At 31.2% G+C, this 18852-nt stretch overlaps 1 protein-coding gene across 1 annotated transcript; it reads left to right on the forward strand.

The window, feature by feature from the left end:
* The first annotated feature begins 3968 nt into the window (after positions 1-3968).
* LOC143079182 (V-type proton ATPase catalytic subunit A) lies at positions 3969-17332 on the forward strand. Its single transcript, XM_076254411.1, has 15 exons — positions 3969-4049; positions 6390-6486; positions 7471-7599; positions 8873-8962; positions 9277-9401; positions 9962-10099; positions 11467-11618; positions 12086-12248; positions 12591-12699; positions 13166-13403; positions 13910-14117; positions 14430-14489; positions 14933-15027; positions 15502-15673; positions 16864-17332. Exons 1-15 carry the CDS (start codon positions 4047-4049, stop codon positions 16954-16956), a joined length of 1872 nt encoding a protein of 623 aa, XP_076110526.1. The 5' UTR covers positions 3969-4046; the 3' UTR covers positions 16957-17332.
* Positions 17333-18852: the final 1520 nt, after the last annotated feature.

Here is an 18852-nt window from a genome sequence, read left to right on the forward strand (position 1 = left end):
GGGGGGGGGGGGGCCGGAGGATTTGTTTTTGATCGGTTATTTATTTTCGTAAACTAAGAGGACAGATTATTCATTTTCTGCACTATTGAAGCAAGATTTTTCATTTTCATTAAAGCAAGGGACTGATTATTCATTTTCACAACTATATTTATGATATTTGAAAACATACAATTTTTAAATGATTTGTTTATTATAAATAATACATGTATAGTAAAGTCATTATGTACCATTTAATCAGAATTAATCATAACCCTCTGCAGAAAGGAATCTCTTTATATTCACAACTGCATATACATGCATTGCATACATACATATTATTAAAGTTTGGTTGTAACTAGTCTCTTTTAAAAGTATTGGCAAACATATTTCGGCGAGCGGAGCGAGGCAAAAAATTTTTTGAAGGGTTTTGGAGCCACTGCAGGCCCAAGAAGCTATAGAACAAATGATGCAAAATAATGCTTTCTGGGTGTTCCGAAGACCCTTTTATAATCTGAAAATGCAAGTTTTGTTTTAATAATTTTTTGACAATATTTTGGTCTCAAAGCACAATGTATAAATTCAGTGTAAGACTCAAGTTTCTAGGGACAACATCAAAAGACCAATGTGCATGATAAAGCAAAAATGTAATTCACATAGTTAAGTCTGTGGCTGCTGTTTTTTTAAACTCATGATCAAGTTCATAACAAAATTACTAGATTACAAAAGGAATGCAACACTAACAGAATACAGAAGGGCAATCAATGAACAAAAGACAAATAAATAAGAAAGATTGATCCCGAAAAATCAGGGCTACGTCTGAGGGAAAACAGAACTTGCTTCTTGCAAGGCACTCGCTGTGAACACAATTTGATATGGAGACAAGCATTTGGGTTTTAAATTTCCTACATGAGGCATTTGCCTCAATGTAGTTACGGCCCTGTAATAAAATAAAAGTGAGGTAAGGTTTCTGAGACAATATATACCTCAAGATAAATGAAACCAATTTTCAGACATTTCAAGTATATTTAAATAATATTTATACTTTTATTATTAAAAAAATTGGGAAGAGTTTCCCGATTTTTTTGGGGAAAAAGATAAATTTATGAAGAATCTGGTGCCATCTCATACTTTCGATTAGACCTGTTGAGTTATTTATTTTCAAGACATTGCAAGTCAGGTAATTCATTTTCAAACTACCACAGAACAAACCATTTATTTTTGTGATTATCAAGGCCAAGTTATCTATTTTCAAAATCCTCCTGCCCCCCCCCCCCCCCCCCCCAGAATATCAAATGGTCGTCCCCTTACGTAAGAAGATTTTGTATGTCAATTTTCATGAAAACGTAAATAGTGCCCTAAAGGGCCCCATGCGAGCTAATGCCATCACTTGGCGTCCGTCGTCTGTCGTCGTCGTCATAAACTATTTCAAAAATGTCCTCCTCTGAACCTACTGTTCCAAATACCTTCAAACTTTAACTAAATGTTCCTTATGGTATCTAGTTTATAAATTGTATCCGAAGTTTTGATCCATCGACAAACATGGCCAACATGGCTAAAATTAAAAACATAGGGGTCAAATGCAGTTTTTGGCTTATATCTCAAAAACTAAAGCTTTTAGAGCAAATCTGACATGGAATTACATTTTCATTTTTAAGTTAGATAAGTTTGAATGATAAAAATCAGTCGAACACTGAATCTTTTTCCAATAATTCATAGTTTGACGTCGCGAAAATAACAATTTACGTTTGCAACGTCATCATTACCTCTCTCTATAACTTTATCGGTCGTCCCACTGTCTATATCACTCTGTTCAGCTCTTAATATTATTCCGTATCATGTCTTTGTGACGTCAAATACGTTGACCCGGCCTTAATAACTTTGACCCGGACATATCAGCGACGTCATAATGTTTGAACCGACGTTAATAACTTTGACCCGAACTTATCAAGTCATCTTTTGTGTGCTGGTGAAACAAAGAAAACACTTCTGAAACACGCAAATATAGCCCGATAAATCGATTATCAGATTATCTGCATATTGATATTGTAAAATATCAGCTGCTTGACATTATATGAAGGCTTTTTGATCTCGTTCGCTACGCTCACTCGACAAAAAGCTTTATATTATGTCTCGCAGCTGATATTTTACGATATCAACATGCAGATAACCTGATAATCGGTACGTATCGTATGCCCTTAAAAGCCGCCGGGTTCACGGGAACAAATTGACCAAGCAACTTGGCACTTGATGGAAGTGATTAACGACCTTGACTGGCTATACAGCCCTCGCATGGTCGGCTCGGTGCCCGAAGGCGTTAGATGAGCGTTTCAATAATTTCTGCAGTGGGTCAGGAACAGGCGGTAGAGGACGCCATTTTGGAAGACCGCCATTTTGGTTTTGGTGAGTTCTTTTTGGTTTGTTTACTGCCTTCACAACGGCTGCTTTCGGGGCCAGTTTGGTCAGCTTGGCAGCCCGCTAACCTCGATGATGTCATGGAGTACTGGTAGATGAGTCTTGGACTTGGTATTAAAGATGACAGGAAGCATTATCAGGACCAAAGCCGTGAGGCAGTGAAATAAAGGTCAATCATCTAGATCATGTGCCAGCCCTCGCACGTCAATCGGCATAACCCCCCCCCCCATCTACAATGGGTTTTGGGGTGCATGTTAACGCGGGAATAAACGCCAACAACAACGTTTACTGTACAGCGTTGGATAGGTTTCTGTCATCTAAAGTAGTAAAGTCGTTGATCATCTTAAAGTAAACCCTTCGGCATCGAAGATAGCGGGTAAAGGAGAGCTGGCCCAGCACGTCCGTTCAGCTGTAATGACTGAGGCGTGAATGATTCTACTTGGCACGAATTGGTTCATGCCAAGAAATTGCCTCCGTTGAAATTCTGCAAACACCCCATAGAGCAAATTACATGGATGATTAATATTGACCATTTGGTATAATGGTATATGGCCGTGTTCTAAGCGACACGTACATGAAGGTCATAAATTAATTTCTTGAATGAAATCAAATCTTTAGCTACTAATGACTGCCGTAGGAGGTCGACCGGAATTTTTAGCGAGGATTTCTTGGCATGGATACGAAGCGGAGTTGGGACGAATCATCCAGAGACGTTTGTTAGACCAGAGACATATAATGTAATTGAACTGTATTGTTCAAAGTAATAAAGTATTGAAATTGAAATTGTCTCTGGCATGCGGACCGTATGTTATTTTTTTTTAATAAAAAAAGAAAATAATTCTTTATACATAACATATGATTTACACAATCATATTGTATTCATCTAAATTTTTGCTGTAAAATGAAATAATATGAAATTGTATACTGTACTGTATTATAATTGTATACTATTTGCTCTAGAACTATGTATGTTTATGAGAATAAAATATTCGTATTCGTATTCGTGGATTAAATTATAATAATCAAAGATAATTGACTTCTCTACAGTTGAATATTCAATGATTAAATAATTGGATTATATAAGTGAATAAAATAAGTGTTTATGTAATTGACAACAGCTTTTGTCTCATGATAAACCAATCAACTAGTAACTTTATTAAATCAACTACGAATAAGTTTTTGTGGATCGACTCAATCATTCAAGTGCTCCAGGATGGTACCAAACAGATCCTGCTCCACGTGTGGCACCCGTTATGCCGGTCATGTTAGTATAAAGTCAATATACATGTGTTCCTCGTCTAAAAAAACTAGAAATCACTCTAATTTGGTAGGTCACTTTCGGGAAACTTTTCAAGGAGGACGAATAATCTATCAACGATGTTTCTAAGCTGATTATGACAATTGAAGTCAGTCAAAATCGAACCAAAAAGCGAAGCCACTTTGAAGAAATTTGATAAGCATTGATATTTTAAAGGGATTACTTTGATATAAATTTACAACTGAATTAATTTATCCGGATCGGTATTCGTTATTCGCCGATAAAGTTTTATGTTATTACAAAACCGCTTCAGCATTTTTATCAAACCGGAAGTTGTTTTCTCTCAAGACATCGATTATCACATGATAATTTTACAAATCCAATATTTCATTGCAAAATGGTAAGTATTTATTTAAGAATTGGCTGAATACTACATATGTTAAACAGTCACCACAAAACAATTGAAGTTCTACAAAGATCGACTAAGAAATGTGTTATTCATGAATCCTAAATGCACCATGTAGCCACTCGAAGTCATTTGCCGGTTTCTTGGTTCTAGTACCTCTACACTACAGTCATGACAGTTTACATATACAACCACTAAACATTGATGAACGACCACATTTGAAAGGTCTTTAAAATATCTATTTTCTAGAATTCTCATAACAGATTTAACTTGTCAGGTTTTTACCAGGAGATTGAATTAATGCTGTATTCTTAATGACTGTAATGTCCAGTGGCAACTATTACATGCATATTCATGATGATACCAAGTTAAAAATTGTGATTTTATAGTATGTCTTGATTTTTATACTTAATTGAGGCATTGCTTCTAGATGAGATCCAAAAGGTTATTATAACAGGATTTTTCCCATTTATCCTCATGTCATAATCATCCTTTTCGGTAATCAGATACACATTTGCAAGAAATCATCTGCTCCTTCAATACAAATTTGCAGGAAATCAGATGCCTTCATAATGTTTCTGAAAATTTTGAAAGCTAACGAAAAACTGGGAAGGTTTTTTTCAACCACTTTGATGTTGAAGGTCTTTCAGGTCGTTGATCATGTTGATAGAAATATCCAATAGTTATCGAAGGTACATTGTACCATGCTTATAATTTAATACGCCAGATGTGCATATTGTCTACATAAGACTCATCAGTGATGCTCAGATCAATAGTTATAAAGCCAAACAAGTACAGAGTTGAGCATTGAGGACCCAAAATTCCAAAAAGTTGTGCCAAATATGGCTAAGCTAATCTATGCATGGCCACGGGATAGAAAAATCCTTAGTTCCTCTCGAAAAATTAATATTTTTGTAAACAGGAAATTTATGAAAAAAATTACCGTCTACAATTATTTATGCTTCTTTTTGGAGTATAAAATAGGAAAAAAAATCATATTTCTAGCATACACAAGCTTAGACATGTTAGACGGTACAATCTTATCTCGAAACATAATTTAGGTAGAACTCCAGACATACATGTATGTCTTTTAATGATGTTGATTCACTTTTGCCTTTCAGGAATTATATCCATGATGCCTAGGTCATTGCCCCAAAATTACACCAACTTTTTCACACCAGTTGACAGTTGAAGCTATCTGGGGCCTTGTTCAAATAATATTTTGTGCTTAAAACTTTTCATAGCACTGACAAAACCATTTTAAACACATCAAACAAAGCAATTAATGACTTTCATTTGTCTTGTAAAAATTGCTTCATAAACTATAAAAATGTTTAAATGTTTGCTTTCCAAACATTTTTTTTCCACGCAGCTCATTCATGCTGATGACCTTTGTTTTTTTTGCGATTCAGGAAGTTGTCTAAACGACTTAGTTTTTTTTTTTGAATGGACTCAATATAATGATATACATGTACATGTATTGAGCAGGTAGAAAATGTACATTATGTTGATTCCATGTCATAACTTTAGAACTCGCTGGCTTTCAAATTTGAATATTTTGTTACTGATGACAAAATGATCAAAATGAAGGCAAAGTTTAATTGTGATTATTTTTCAATTCTGCCATGCATACATTGTATGGTGTGGTCCTTAGTTGGTTTGAAAATACCATTTCCTGTTGTTTCTGTGCAAAAACTTAAGTTAATAACATGCTTCAGCTTAAGAATAATTTATCCATTGCTTTTAAATGTTTTTTTTTTGGCCCTTCATTTCTTTATCATAATGACACTATCATGACTATTAAATATAATGTCAGATAGATTGACCTTATGCAAATGAATACCAATACATCTGTTAACAGTTGAAAAATCTCTACAGAAAGGCTGTAAATATTTAAAATTGAGTTGTTGTGAGAACCCTACAAAAGGAACCAAAATTTATCTTTTAATTCATATTTAAATGCTCCAAAACCAATTAAAGTCTTACACATGGAGTTATATATGTACATGTATAGTTCCATTGCATAAGGCATGTAAGGAGGCAGCTCATATATAATGAAAACCAGACATGCTGTCATTTTTCCTCTTACATGTCTTAAAGCAATGTCAAATTTGTATCTTTCATATTTAAATGCAGATGTACTAAAATATAAGAAAGGAATGTTTACCATATTCACAATTTTCTTTATTGAAAAAAAAAACCAATCAGTATGGTAACATTAAGATAAAGTGGGTTGTGAAAATAGTCCAAATACTAGGGTATAAACAATTATATTAGCTAAGAAACTATGAGCAAAAATATTCACTACAAATGTCTATAAAATTGTATTTTTAGGCTGGTGGTTTAGACAGAGCTAAGAGTAGTCTACCAAAGATTAAAGATGAAGAAAGAGAATCTATGTTTGGCAATGTGTTTGCTGTTTCTGGACCAGGTAACCTTTTTTATTTACCATGTTAACTTTAGCTACATGTATATGATGTACAATTCTGAGAAATCTAAATGTATCAATTGACCCACAGCATATAATTTTCAGCATGCTCTGAGGTATAAAATCAAGGTCACAAATTGTTTAAATGCTGTGCTATCATACAACTTGTTGCAAAGATTAAGCTAAGATACATGTACCTATTAAATGTGTATAATTTTATGAGATTTAATTTTTAGATACTGTTGAGTAATCTGTATTGTGTATTTGCTATTAAAATGGGTGCATATTGCATGTACTGGTAGCATAACACCCTCTCACCAAACTTATATTTCAAACTTAATGTAGAAATGTGCAATAAACATGATTAAGGCATGCACATGGATATATTTTTTGGAGCAGAAACGAATTGAAAAATATCTCCTAAAACGTTATAAATTGACTTTATGAAATGTGAGTTAACACCAAAGAAAATAAACAATTACCCTCCAAAAATCTTTACTGCTGCTTTATTAAAATTTGTATCCATGGTATCTCTCCATTTTTTTTTTCAAATTATTAAATACAGTGGATTCAATAATGTTTGTGGATATTATTTATCAAGGATTAAGAATTTGGAAAACTGTATTTGATGGATACGTGATTTTGTGGTTTGAACAAATTCTGCAAACATACCGGTGACTGTGTATTTGGTTGTAGACGTTTAATTTTCAGTACATTCATGAAATCACAAGACATTATGACTCCACTGAGGGCTATTCCAGAAAAAAATGTATGGGGGGGGTTGGAAGGCACATTGTATTAATAATACATGGGTGATGGGTATCAGAGCAACTTTTCACACTATAATTCTCAATTACCATTGTCTGGGTGGCGGGCGCTGACAAAAACTGCCTTCCAACCCCCCGATACATTTTTTTCTGGAATAGCCCTGAGTGAATGTTACTTTTTCAGTTATAGAATAATAATATTTCATATTTTGTTTTACAGTCGTTGTGGCACAGAACATGGCAGGAGCTGCTATGTACGAGTTGGTTCGAGTCGGACATTCAGAATTAGTAGGGGAGATCATTCGATTGGAGGGTGACATGGCAACCATCCAGGTTTATGAAGACACCTGTATCCTTAAAATCTCTACATATATATTCAGGGGTTTACAATGCAATGAACAGGGGTTAATATTGAATATCATCAAAGGGGTTTAGAGCAGTTAAAAATGAAATTCTTTTTAAAATTTTTAAGTGAATAGATATTTGAAAAGATATGATTTTATCAGATTATTACATGGCATTTTTCATATCGCATATATTATCAGCCCTAGGTTCAATATCAGCCCAAGAGCCGCATGGCTCGAGGGCTGATATTGACCGAGGGCTGATAATACATGCGATATGAAAAATGACATGTTATGATCTTTTTATCATATATGCTTCAACAATGGAGAAAAATAACAGATTCATATATTGATCCTTTTACGTGGTTCCCAAATAGAAGTTCTACCATATGCCTCAGCAGAGCAGAACACATTTTTAATATGGACGACTCGACAAACCAAAAAAACAACAATATAAATAATGAACACTGTTAGGAAAAGTCAACCTTTTCAAAGTAACTTTCTAAATTATGTTTGAAACTTATAAAAAATGCATTTATTTAATAATTTGTTTGTTTTTTTATTTTTATTTTTTTGTTTGTTATTAATTTACACAATATACTTTTCAGTATCTAAATAATTGTTTTGTACACTATTTCGTAATGTTTTTCACTGAAAACGTAGCATTTGGGTGTATTTTCCGGAATTTGCCGAGTATCACCGGAACGCCATGTGATAACGTTACGGAAAGGCATGTGATAACAATAGAAGCATGTGATAAACTTTTCATATCAGCCCGCTAAGCACCAATTCGAAAAATATGGAATTTACGTTTATTTAATGCTATTATCATACAGTAAAAATCATATGTTATTTAGTCTAAGTATATGATAAATGCATTTATAACTTTTGGATAGAAATTGTACCCTTATATACCAATAGATCCTAATAGAGGTTGAAATATCAGACATCCTGCAATTGTGACACATGTAAATACATATGTATCTATCATCTTTAAGCGTAATCTACACCAATGTAACAAACTGAGTACCATTAGAAATTTCTTTTATATGTCATGTATGTTAGTTCCATTGAAAATGTTGAAGCAGTTTCTTAAAAAAAAAAGTTTAACTTATATGAAGTTTTATTTTTATTATAAGTTTGTAAACCCTAAAATTAAATTGGTAAACACAAGAAATGGAGAATCAGAAATTTTTCATTTTTTCTGTAATTGTACATTCAATCGATTCTAATACTTTGCTGAATGGTTTGGATATTTTTACCTTAACACTTGTACAGCTGGTGTAACTGTTGGAGATCCTGTATTACGAACAGGAAAACCTCTATCTGTAGAATTAGGTCCAGGAATTATGGGTAGTATTTTTGATGGTAAGTGAAAACTATATTTTTAAGATATGATGCTGGTAGTATTTTTGTTTAACACTGCACTATTATTTTATATTGATGCATTTATTTGTACATTTAATTAAACAAGATAAATTTGATTCTATAAGTGAACCAACTGTGATGATTATGCAGTAGGTAAAAAAACGAGGTGTATACCACATAGGTGTATATCTTCTTAATATCTGATAAAGTATCTTGATAAAAACTCTTAAGATTACTTAGTTTTCTGCTTTTTAAAGTCAAGATTACCTGATATTTATTGACTGATTGTTTCATATTAAAATTTCTGATTCCAGGTATTCAGAGACCTCTGGCAGACATTTGTGATATCACACAGAGTATTTATATACCTAAAGGTATCAACACACCAGCTTTAGACAGAAGTAAGAAATGGGAGTTTGAACCTCAAGGCAATATCAGAGTAAGTCAGCTAGTAAATGATGCAGAATTTTCCCATTTGCTATTTATTTGGTATCATATGATCTCTTTGTCAAGATTATAAGATGTTTCGGTTCCTCAATATGTTTCAGTATTAAGAAGAAACTCCATGACAGTAAGAAAGAGATTGTTTAAATACAGATAGTGAATTGGAGATCACAATTGTCACAAAACAAATTTTATTTAGTTTTCATAAAAAAAAAAATCACCCTGAATGAAAATAATTGACATATTTTCCATGTTGTGACATGAATTCCTATTGTTTAATTTTTTTTTTACCATGTTTGAAGGTGTGTCAATAGACATATAATTAGTTATTCCTTTATTGGTTGTTATGAAAGTTGTAATAAAAATTTGGTAAAACATATAAAAAAAGATATTGAAAAGTAAATATATTACTGTGGTAAAAAAATATAAAACTTATGCCACAGTGCTTTATAGGTCTGTGTTTGATTATCTTGAGCAAAGCTACCTTCAAATAAAACTTTAAATGAGATTGTAACTGAAAATATCCACATTTTAGATTTGTATTTCTCATTACAGATTGGTAGTCATATAACTGGAGGTGATATTTATGGAGTTGTATATGAAAATATTCTAGTCAAACACAAAATCATGTTACCACCCAGAGCAAAGGGCAAGGTCACATGGATAGCTGAACCAGGTTGTTATGATGTTAATGTAAGTTAAACTCATTACATGTATTATGATTAAAGGGCAGGGGCACGTAGTTACACAGAAGTGTGAAATTTTTATTAAGATTAAAGAATACAGATAGCCTTGTGAAAAGGAAACCAAAGTTTAATGCTATTGTGAAGATTGCTAGTAAAATTGAGAAAGGAAATGGGTTATTTGTCAAAAAGACGACAACTAGACTAAAGGCGACCAATGGGTATTCAAAATGTAGAAGTATAGGATTGGAATGGCCAAGGCTACAAATGGGTGTTCAACAAATTATCTAATTTATTTGTAGTAAATTAAAAATGCAAACTTTTTTTTTTAATTTGTGATAGCAACTATCCTTAACAAAACATATAGAAAAGAAAAGCTATACTATAATTATTAGTGTTGTCAAATCGTACACTTTTGCCTAACCGGTTACTCGGATAATCGTTCGACCGATTAACCAGTTAACCGGTAGTTTAAGTTGATGTTTGAAAGTCTTTTCAATAGTACCCTACACATAGATATAAGAAGATGTGGTATGAGTGTCAATGTTAATATCTTCCATTCAAGTCATACATTTACGTTTTTATAGTACCATGCATTGAAGTTTGTCGTTTGATATTATAAGGCTTGTCTGTGAAGATTCCTGTCGAAGTTTGATTTTTAATCAAATACACGGTATCAACTATGGCGTTTGTACTAACTGTAGTTTGAAAAATAAAACATAAAATCTTGATCTCGTAGATTTGAATATGTTCGAAACCGATGATTCTTCCATTTTCACTTGTTGTTTCCGAAAATAATGTGAAGTATTTTAATTTTAAATTGATTTATCCATCCATCAAGTATATATTGATTACATTCATGTTTTTTTTTTTTATCTTATTGTTTTTGGGTTAGGTTTTCGTTTAAAATATGACAAAGACGGAGATTGCAAATTCAGATGTAGGTCTACACAATATTAGATCAAAAATGAAATAATGAAGTAAATCGTAAAATTTAATCGTATAACTGTTTTAAAGTTACTGTTAAAAAACATGTAACTAATTATGTTTCCTTAATATCTTGCCCCGAGCTGAGAGACAAGTTCTAATTAATTTTATATTTTTGGATTAACAATAGCAATCAATATACTGGACAATAATCAATCTGTCAAATTAATTACCACGACGACAATTTTCAAAGACAACATAAATGTTTAATGATTTCAATACAAATTTATATCAAATCTATTAAAATTGAAAAAAGTCCGGTTAACCGGTTAGCGTTTTTTGTATTCGGTATTCGGTGGTTCGAACGGTTAACCGGTTAACCGGTTAATCGTTGACAACACTAATAATTATACAAATTACTGTTTTTATAACACACATTTTATTTTTCAGGATGTTATTTTAGAAACAGAATTTGATGGTGAGAAATCTAAATTCACCATGTTGCAAGTATGGCCTGTACGTACAGTTCGTCCAGTCACAGAAAAATTAGCTGGTAATTACCCACTGCTCACAGGACAGAGAGTGTTAGATGCTCTTTTCCCGTAAGTAATAAAAATTGTAAAATCAAATATTTTTTTTATCAAAAAAGCTTCACATTGCAGAATTAGCAAAGCAAAACACAAGAAAAACAGCTAAATCCAACTTAAAGGGTATATTTTGCAATAACAACAACAAAAAGGTCCCCATGCATTTCTATGTAGCATGTGCTTCTCCAACCTAAAAATAACACAAAAATTCAAATGTTGTTCCTATAGAATCAGTAGGAATTGTCATGACACCAGAAAATATAAATGCACGTCAATTAAATTTATCACTTTAAACATGACACAACATGATGCATTCATAACTACTGATGTCATGACAATTCAAGATAAAATACAAAATTAAAAAGCACATGAAATATATGGAAGGACATAAGTTGAATGAACTTAAAACTGACATTACTTATTTTTGTTGATTTATTGATACAAAAATTGACATTACATATTTTTGTTTTGATTTTATTCAGATGTGTACAAGGTGGAACAACAGCTATCCCAGGTGCTTTCGGATGTGGTAAAACTGTAATCTCACAATCTTTGTCTAAATATAGTAACAGTGATGTCATTGTCTACGTAGGATGTGGAGAAAGAGGAAATGAAATGTCTGAAGTATTGCGGGATTTCCCTGAGGTAATAACAATCATTAAATATGATTTACAGAAAATATAACTGTTAAGGGTTAACTATCATGGCTTTGCTATATCTATGTAAAGGTTGAAAATATCCTCTAGATAGATTTCCCCATGATATTTCCCCATGATAGTTAATAATAAAAATAAATAATCTTACAGTACTATATATATGGTATCAATATCTTAGTTTTCTTCATCTGAGAGTATCAGAAACTTATTACATGTGCCTGTTTGTGATAATTATATGTCACATTTAAGTATAAAGCATACACCAATTATACATGTATCTTTGTTTTAAATCATGTAGAAAATCATTAAATCTGTGTTTTTCATATTTCAGTTGACTATGGAAGTTGATGGAAAACCAGAAAGTATTATGAAGAGAACAGCTTTGGTTGCCAATACATCAAACATGCCTGTAGCTGCTAGAGAGGCTTCTATTTATACTGGTTAGTATAGACACTCTTCAAATATACTTACCTATCACAAACAAACCTCTAGAGTTTTACACTTCCTTACTGCAGAAGAAATTACTGTTCTATGTATATAGATAGAAATAATATTTTTGAAAAAAGTCCAGCTGAAGATGTCTTTTTATAAGTTAAACCAGATGTTTTATTTGCCAGTTAGAAATGACAAGTCAATCGGAAATTTAAATCAAATAGCATGAAAGCATACAGATTTATTTCCCAGCTCATCTACCATGCTTTAAAATCTGACTAACCTTGACAACACAAGGTATCTTCATATCACGTTAAAAATAAACATGTAATAGCTTTGAATATGTACACAATATCTGTTGCTTTATGTTAAGCTACCATCAATCAACCTTCACACATATCTCATATATATAGATAGAGATAGAGAAAGCAAATAGTGGACTAGGTTTGAGAATATATTTTATCATATTTTTAGGTATTACACTATCTGAGTACTTTAGAGATATGGGTTACAATGTATCCATGATGGCTGATTCTACGTCCAGATGGGCTGAAGCTTTGAGAGAAATTTCTGGTCGTTTGGCTGAAATGCCTGCCGATTCTGGTTACCCAGCATACCTAGCTGCTAGATTAGCTTCCTTTTACGAGAGAGCTGGTCGTGTGAAATGTCTGGGTAATCCATCTAGAGAGGGCAGTGTCAGTATTGTAGGAGCGTAAGTAATAAACACTTGTTAGAAATGACAAATATATGTAAACTCTTTCCATTTTGCAAGTACAATTGAAACAAGCATGTTAGTAACTATACACCATCACAAACTGTAAGGTGACATCATGATAGAAATGTTTATGTTACCATTCAGTTATCCTTAAACATTGTTGTAATGATGTATAGTAGAGCATGTGCAGCTCCCTTACCTTCCCTTTATAAGAAAAAACTTTAAAAATCTGTTGAAAGAGATCAATAAAAGCAAAACCAACAAGTAACAAAAATACTACAGACATAAAATACCAATCTGAGAGTGCTCACTGTTACTAAAAGCTAGTTCCAAGCCAATAATTAAAAAAAAAATTGATGACTATAACTGGAATGTAGTTACACATTTATTTATCAAAATAACATATTCAGAGGTATGTTGAGTACACAGTTAAAAGTATATACTTAATGTTTGGCATATAGTTTATTAGAATATATATAATTATTGGTTTATATTTTTTTCAGTGTGTCTCCACCTGGTGGTGATTTCTCAGATCCTGTAACATCAGCTACCTTGAGTATCGTACAGGTGTTTTGGGGATTGGATAAGAAACTTGCTCAACGTAAACATTTCCCATCTATTAATTGGTTGATTAGTCATAGTAAATACACAAGAGCATTAGATGAGTTCTACGATAAAAATTTCAACGACTTTGTGCCACTGAGAAAGAAGGTAAGCATGTAAGCTTTGTTATGAATCTTTTAGGTTGGTATTTGTGTGCAAGAATGCCAGGGTATCTGAAATTTCTTTAACTATCCATTTATAAACATTTGATATAATATCTGCCATATAAAGTGATAAGTGGAAGCTGTCAATTATGCAAGTAGCAATTATTTATTTTTGTGTTGTTTTTTCCTTGATGTTTAAATATAAGGGAAGAACATAGTTATCTATATTTGTTAGGATATTTATTCACTTTATTTTTCTACTCTCAAAAGTTTAACATTATACATAAGAATAATTGAGAACTCAATCTATTTTCAGTGTAAAGAAATTCTACAAGAAGAGGAAGAATTGTCAGAAATTGTACAGTTAGTAGGAAAGGTAAATACAAATATATCAATGCTTTTAGTACAGTGTAACAACAATCTACCAAGACAGTTTTGCAGGAAAGTTATCCTTGAAGGTCATTATTAGCCTTGAACATTGAGAACAAGACAACACATAAAACAGACTAGGTTACTAATTTATGCATCAAAAACATTTGCAAACATGATTGGGATATATATCGTAAATTTAGAAATTATCGAGATGTTTTTATTTATGCAAAAATACGTCATAGTTAAGACTATGCATTTCTTTAATTTTAGATTTCTAAATCTATTTGACACTCAATTATTTTGTGATTTTTTTTGTTCATCAAAATAATAATAAATACACAAATTTAATTTTTGAATAACAGGAATTGAAATTAATAAAGACATCACAAGGATCTAATATATTTTCATTTTTTAATGCTTATAATTTTATATTTTAAAATATTGTAGGCATCTTTAGCTGAAGCAGATAAAATCACATTAGAAGTTGCCAAACTAATTAAAGATGACTTTTTACAACAAAATGGTTATACACCTTATGATAGGTAAAATATTTTATTTGAAATATATATTTAGTCTTTACAGTATGAAAATCCGTATTAGCTTTCACATATTTTTGAAAATTTTGTTCAGACCACAAGTCTTCACAAAATTTAACTTTATCATTCATAATTACAAAAAAAATGTAGTCCTGATAGAAGAAATAATCAAGATGTTTACATTGACCTCTTTCTTTTTAACCTATAAATTTAATGAAGAAGATACATGGATATCAAATTATTGGTAACTTTAATTACACAAAACTGTCAAGTTTATTATAAAAATAAGGAGATGTGGTATATTTGCCAATGAAACAACTATTCAATGTGGACCTAATGTTACTTGAATGTAAGCAATTGGCTGTCAACTATGAAAAAACCATTCCATATGTCAGGTTTTATTTAGTTATCAAAAATAGACTGTAACTTAATAAACATTAACGATACCTATGTATTACTTTATATTTTTCCTCTTTTCAGATTTTGTCCATTTTACAAGACCGTTGGTATGCTAAAGAATATTATAGGTTTTTACGACATGGCTAAACATTCAATAGAGAGCACAGCACAGAGTGAAAACAAAGTAACATGGGCAATTATTAGGGACCAGATGAACGATTTATTGTATAAACTTAGCAGTATGAAATTTAAGGTATGATCTATATTTTATGCACCTGTCATTAGGGGGGGGGGGGGGGGGGGGGGTAAGTTTTACCCTGGTTGGTCTGTATGTCAGTACATCCCTAAATTGGTTTCTGTTCTGTAACTTTAGTTTGCCTCAACCAAATAATATGACAGTAACTTGAGTTTGCCTCAACCAAATATTATAAAACTAATACCCAATGCTTATTACTACAAAACATAGATCAAGTTTAAATGAACTCTATTACCATTCTAGAGTTAATGCCCCTTTACAAATGGAAATTTTGCTGAAACTATCCTTCTTGAGTTTTGTCCCTATATATAACATTATGTGCATGGACTGGCATCGACACATTCCTCATTTATTTTTTGGTCATTTTCAGACAAAAATGCAAAGACAGGAGACATTGTTGTTACTTTTTCGGGCATTGTGGTCAACAATTAATGTTAAACTGAATATATGAAGATGTGATATGATTGTCAATGAAACAACTCTCAACAAGAGATCCAAGGACTTAGAAGGATAGCAACTATATGTTACTGTACAGCCTTTAACAATAAGCAAAATCATTATCTAATAGCAAACTTGACAAATGTAAAATAATTTAAACCAGAAAACATTTTCAAATTAGTTACTGATGACTAGTAAAACATTGGTATACAGTAAACCATCACAAAGTGTGTAATGTTACAGTTCTTCTATAAAAGCATGCAAAATAACCATTGATTAGCTTGCTTGCTATATTGGTTTGGATGTTTGTAAACAAAAGTTACTATTTACTGGAATATGATTGGACAATAAACATGAAATTCTAATCATTTCATGTCATTTCTTATTGTCCAATCAAATCCCAGTATATATAAAAACAGACTGAAACTTTGCCTACCTATTGTTTGCAAACAACCAAGCAAACATAGCAAGCAAGTTGATCAATGTTTTGTTTTGCATGCTTTTATAGAAGAACTGTAACTGATGAAAATATGTTCAACTTGTATTTTTGCTTGTGTAATATAGTTAGAATTGCAAGAACAATCAATGCAGTTGGTACAAAGAGTGAAACACGAAAAAAAAATATCCACAGAAATATTATAAGTATGTTTACAGTGCATACATTTCCATAATTAAAACTGGCCACAAAGTGAAATATTCTTTATAATTTGTGCTTAGCTTCAAATAACCAATTTAAACTTGATTTTCAGGATCCAGTTAAAGACGGAGAGAAGAAAATAAAATCAGATTATGAAGAATTGCACGAAGAACTACAACAAGCATTCCGAAATTTAGAAGACTAAAATATAATTCAAACTTAATTCTGTTCACCATGACGATTGTTATACTAATAATTATTGTTTAGACTGCTAGTACTTATATAAACATCTCATGATCCAAGCAGGTTCTTGTTGACAATATTATTCAGAATTTGTGTAACTTAGAGTAGATGTGTTAGGAAAAATTCAGATAAACACAAATAATGTAAAAATGTCAGGCATTTTTGCTGCAATGTTAATGTATTGAGTGCAGGATTATTCAGGATTTTTTCTGATTAAACAAAATCATTTTACTCCATTTTACCATTTTTGTTTTCAAACAATATTTTTATTTATTTATTCACTGGTTAATAATACCCTATCTTTGTAATTAAGATATCAATAAAGAATTGAGTGTGAAGATTTATTATTCTTAAGCTTTTTTTCATATAGTGCTAAAAATAACATCGTGATTCAGGGAGACTGAGTAAAGAGAAAAATTTAATATATAAACATTCCATTTCATAATATGTAAATTAAAGGTGGTTGATGTAAACACTAATCTGTACAATAAGCGGGTAAATGAAATTAAAGTCAGTTAAATTGATATTTGTTACAATTCAAAAATCAGTTTTTTCCAAAAGAAACCGTTTTATGTCTATTTTTTTCATTTCATTTTCAAATTAAGTCAATAAAAAAATCTTTAAAATACATAAAACATATTTTAAAGGATGTCCCCCATTTTTATATGTTGTAAAATAAAAACTGTTACTTTTTAGTAGACATAGCATTATCATTCTTAAAGGGAGATAAACTATCAATCTTAAATGGAGATCTAGATAAGTTATCATTCTTAAGGGGAGATAATTCACTATTCACTAAAAAATAAAATTGACTGAAAATAACCATTAATCATGTGTATATAGTCACAATATAAAGTGTCAATGTGATTGTGAGATTGTTGGTGGTATATGTGCTTTGAAAGTATGAAATACAGTTGAAATCCATAAATAAACTATTCAGCACTCCTAAATAAGAACATTAAAGGATGAAAATCTAAAACAATTTCCCTATTTTTGTTTTTACTGAATTAGTTATGGATCTGTCTCTTTGAAGTAATTTTGTTTAAATTAATATAAATAATATAGCAATAGGTAGATATATATATTTGGATATTTCTGTGATACTTATGTGAATGTCCTAATTTAGTTAATTGTTTCACAAACATAATTTTTTTATATTTAATGAAGAAGAAATTTATATTGCCTAAATATGGTGGTTTGAAGTCTTTGTTCAATCTGAATATCCTAGATTATATATAAAAAAATAACATTTAGGAAATATAAACGGTAGAATGATTTCTTTGAATATCTTTGAATTCTAGTCATTTGAGAATATTGAATTGTTTTACATTCCAATAAAGTTTTCTTCAATATTGAGATGACCCCTGTTGTAGAAAAAAAGTTTCAACATATTATTTATTGTAAGATTCTCAATAGAGTGTCAACATAGAACACACTTAAATAAGTGGTAGTTTTATCATTTTTGTGAAAAATGGATGTTAACCATTCATTTATTCGTATGACTGATTACAAATTGTGTAAGTTAACGGTAAGAAGAATTGCAAAATTTTGAAAGATAAATTTAAAAGATGGTTTCAATTAATTCGTGTAATAATATGTACTGTAGCTGTATTTGTTTTTTTGTTTGATTACTGAATATGCATGAATACAGATATTATCGAATTGTACATATTAATTCATATCTATTCTCAAAACACAAATAATAAAACTATAAATAATGCTGAAAAATTTCTTAGAGAAAACTCATGTTAATGATTTTCCTAAAAGGTATATTTCTGAGCTTTGAGGGTAAATTTGTAGTTATGCAAATAAAGTTTCAAAACAATGATACCTTTCCAAATATGTTTTTTACTGGAAT

This window comes from Mytilus galloprovincialis, chromosome 6 (genome assembly GCF_965363235.1).
Source record: "Mytilus galloprovincialis chromosome 6, xbMytGall1.hap1.1, whole genome shotgun sequence".
NCBI lineage: Eukaryota > Metazoa > Mollusca > Bivalvia > Mytilida > Mytilidae > Mytilus > Mytilus galloprovincialis.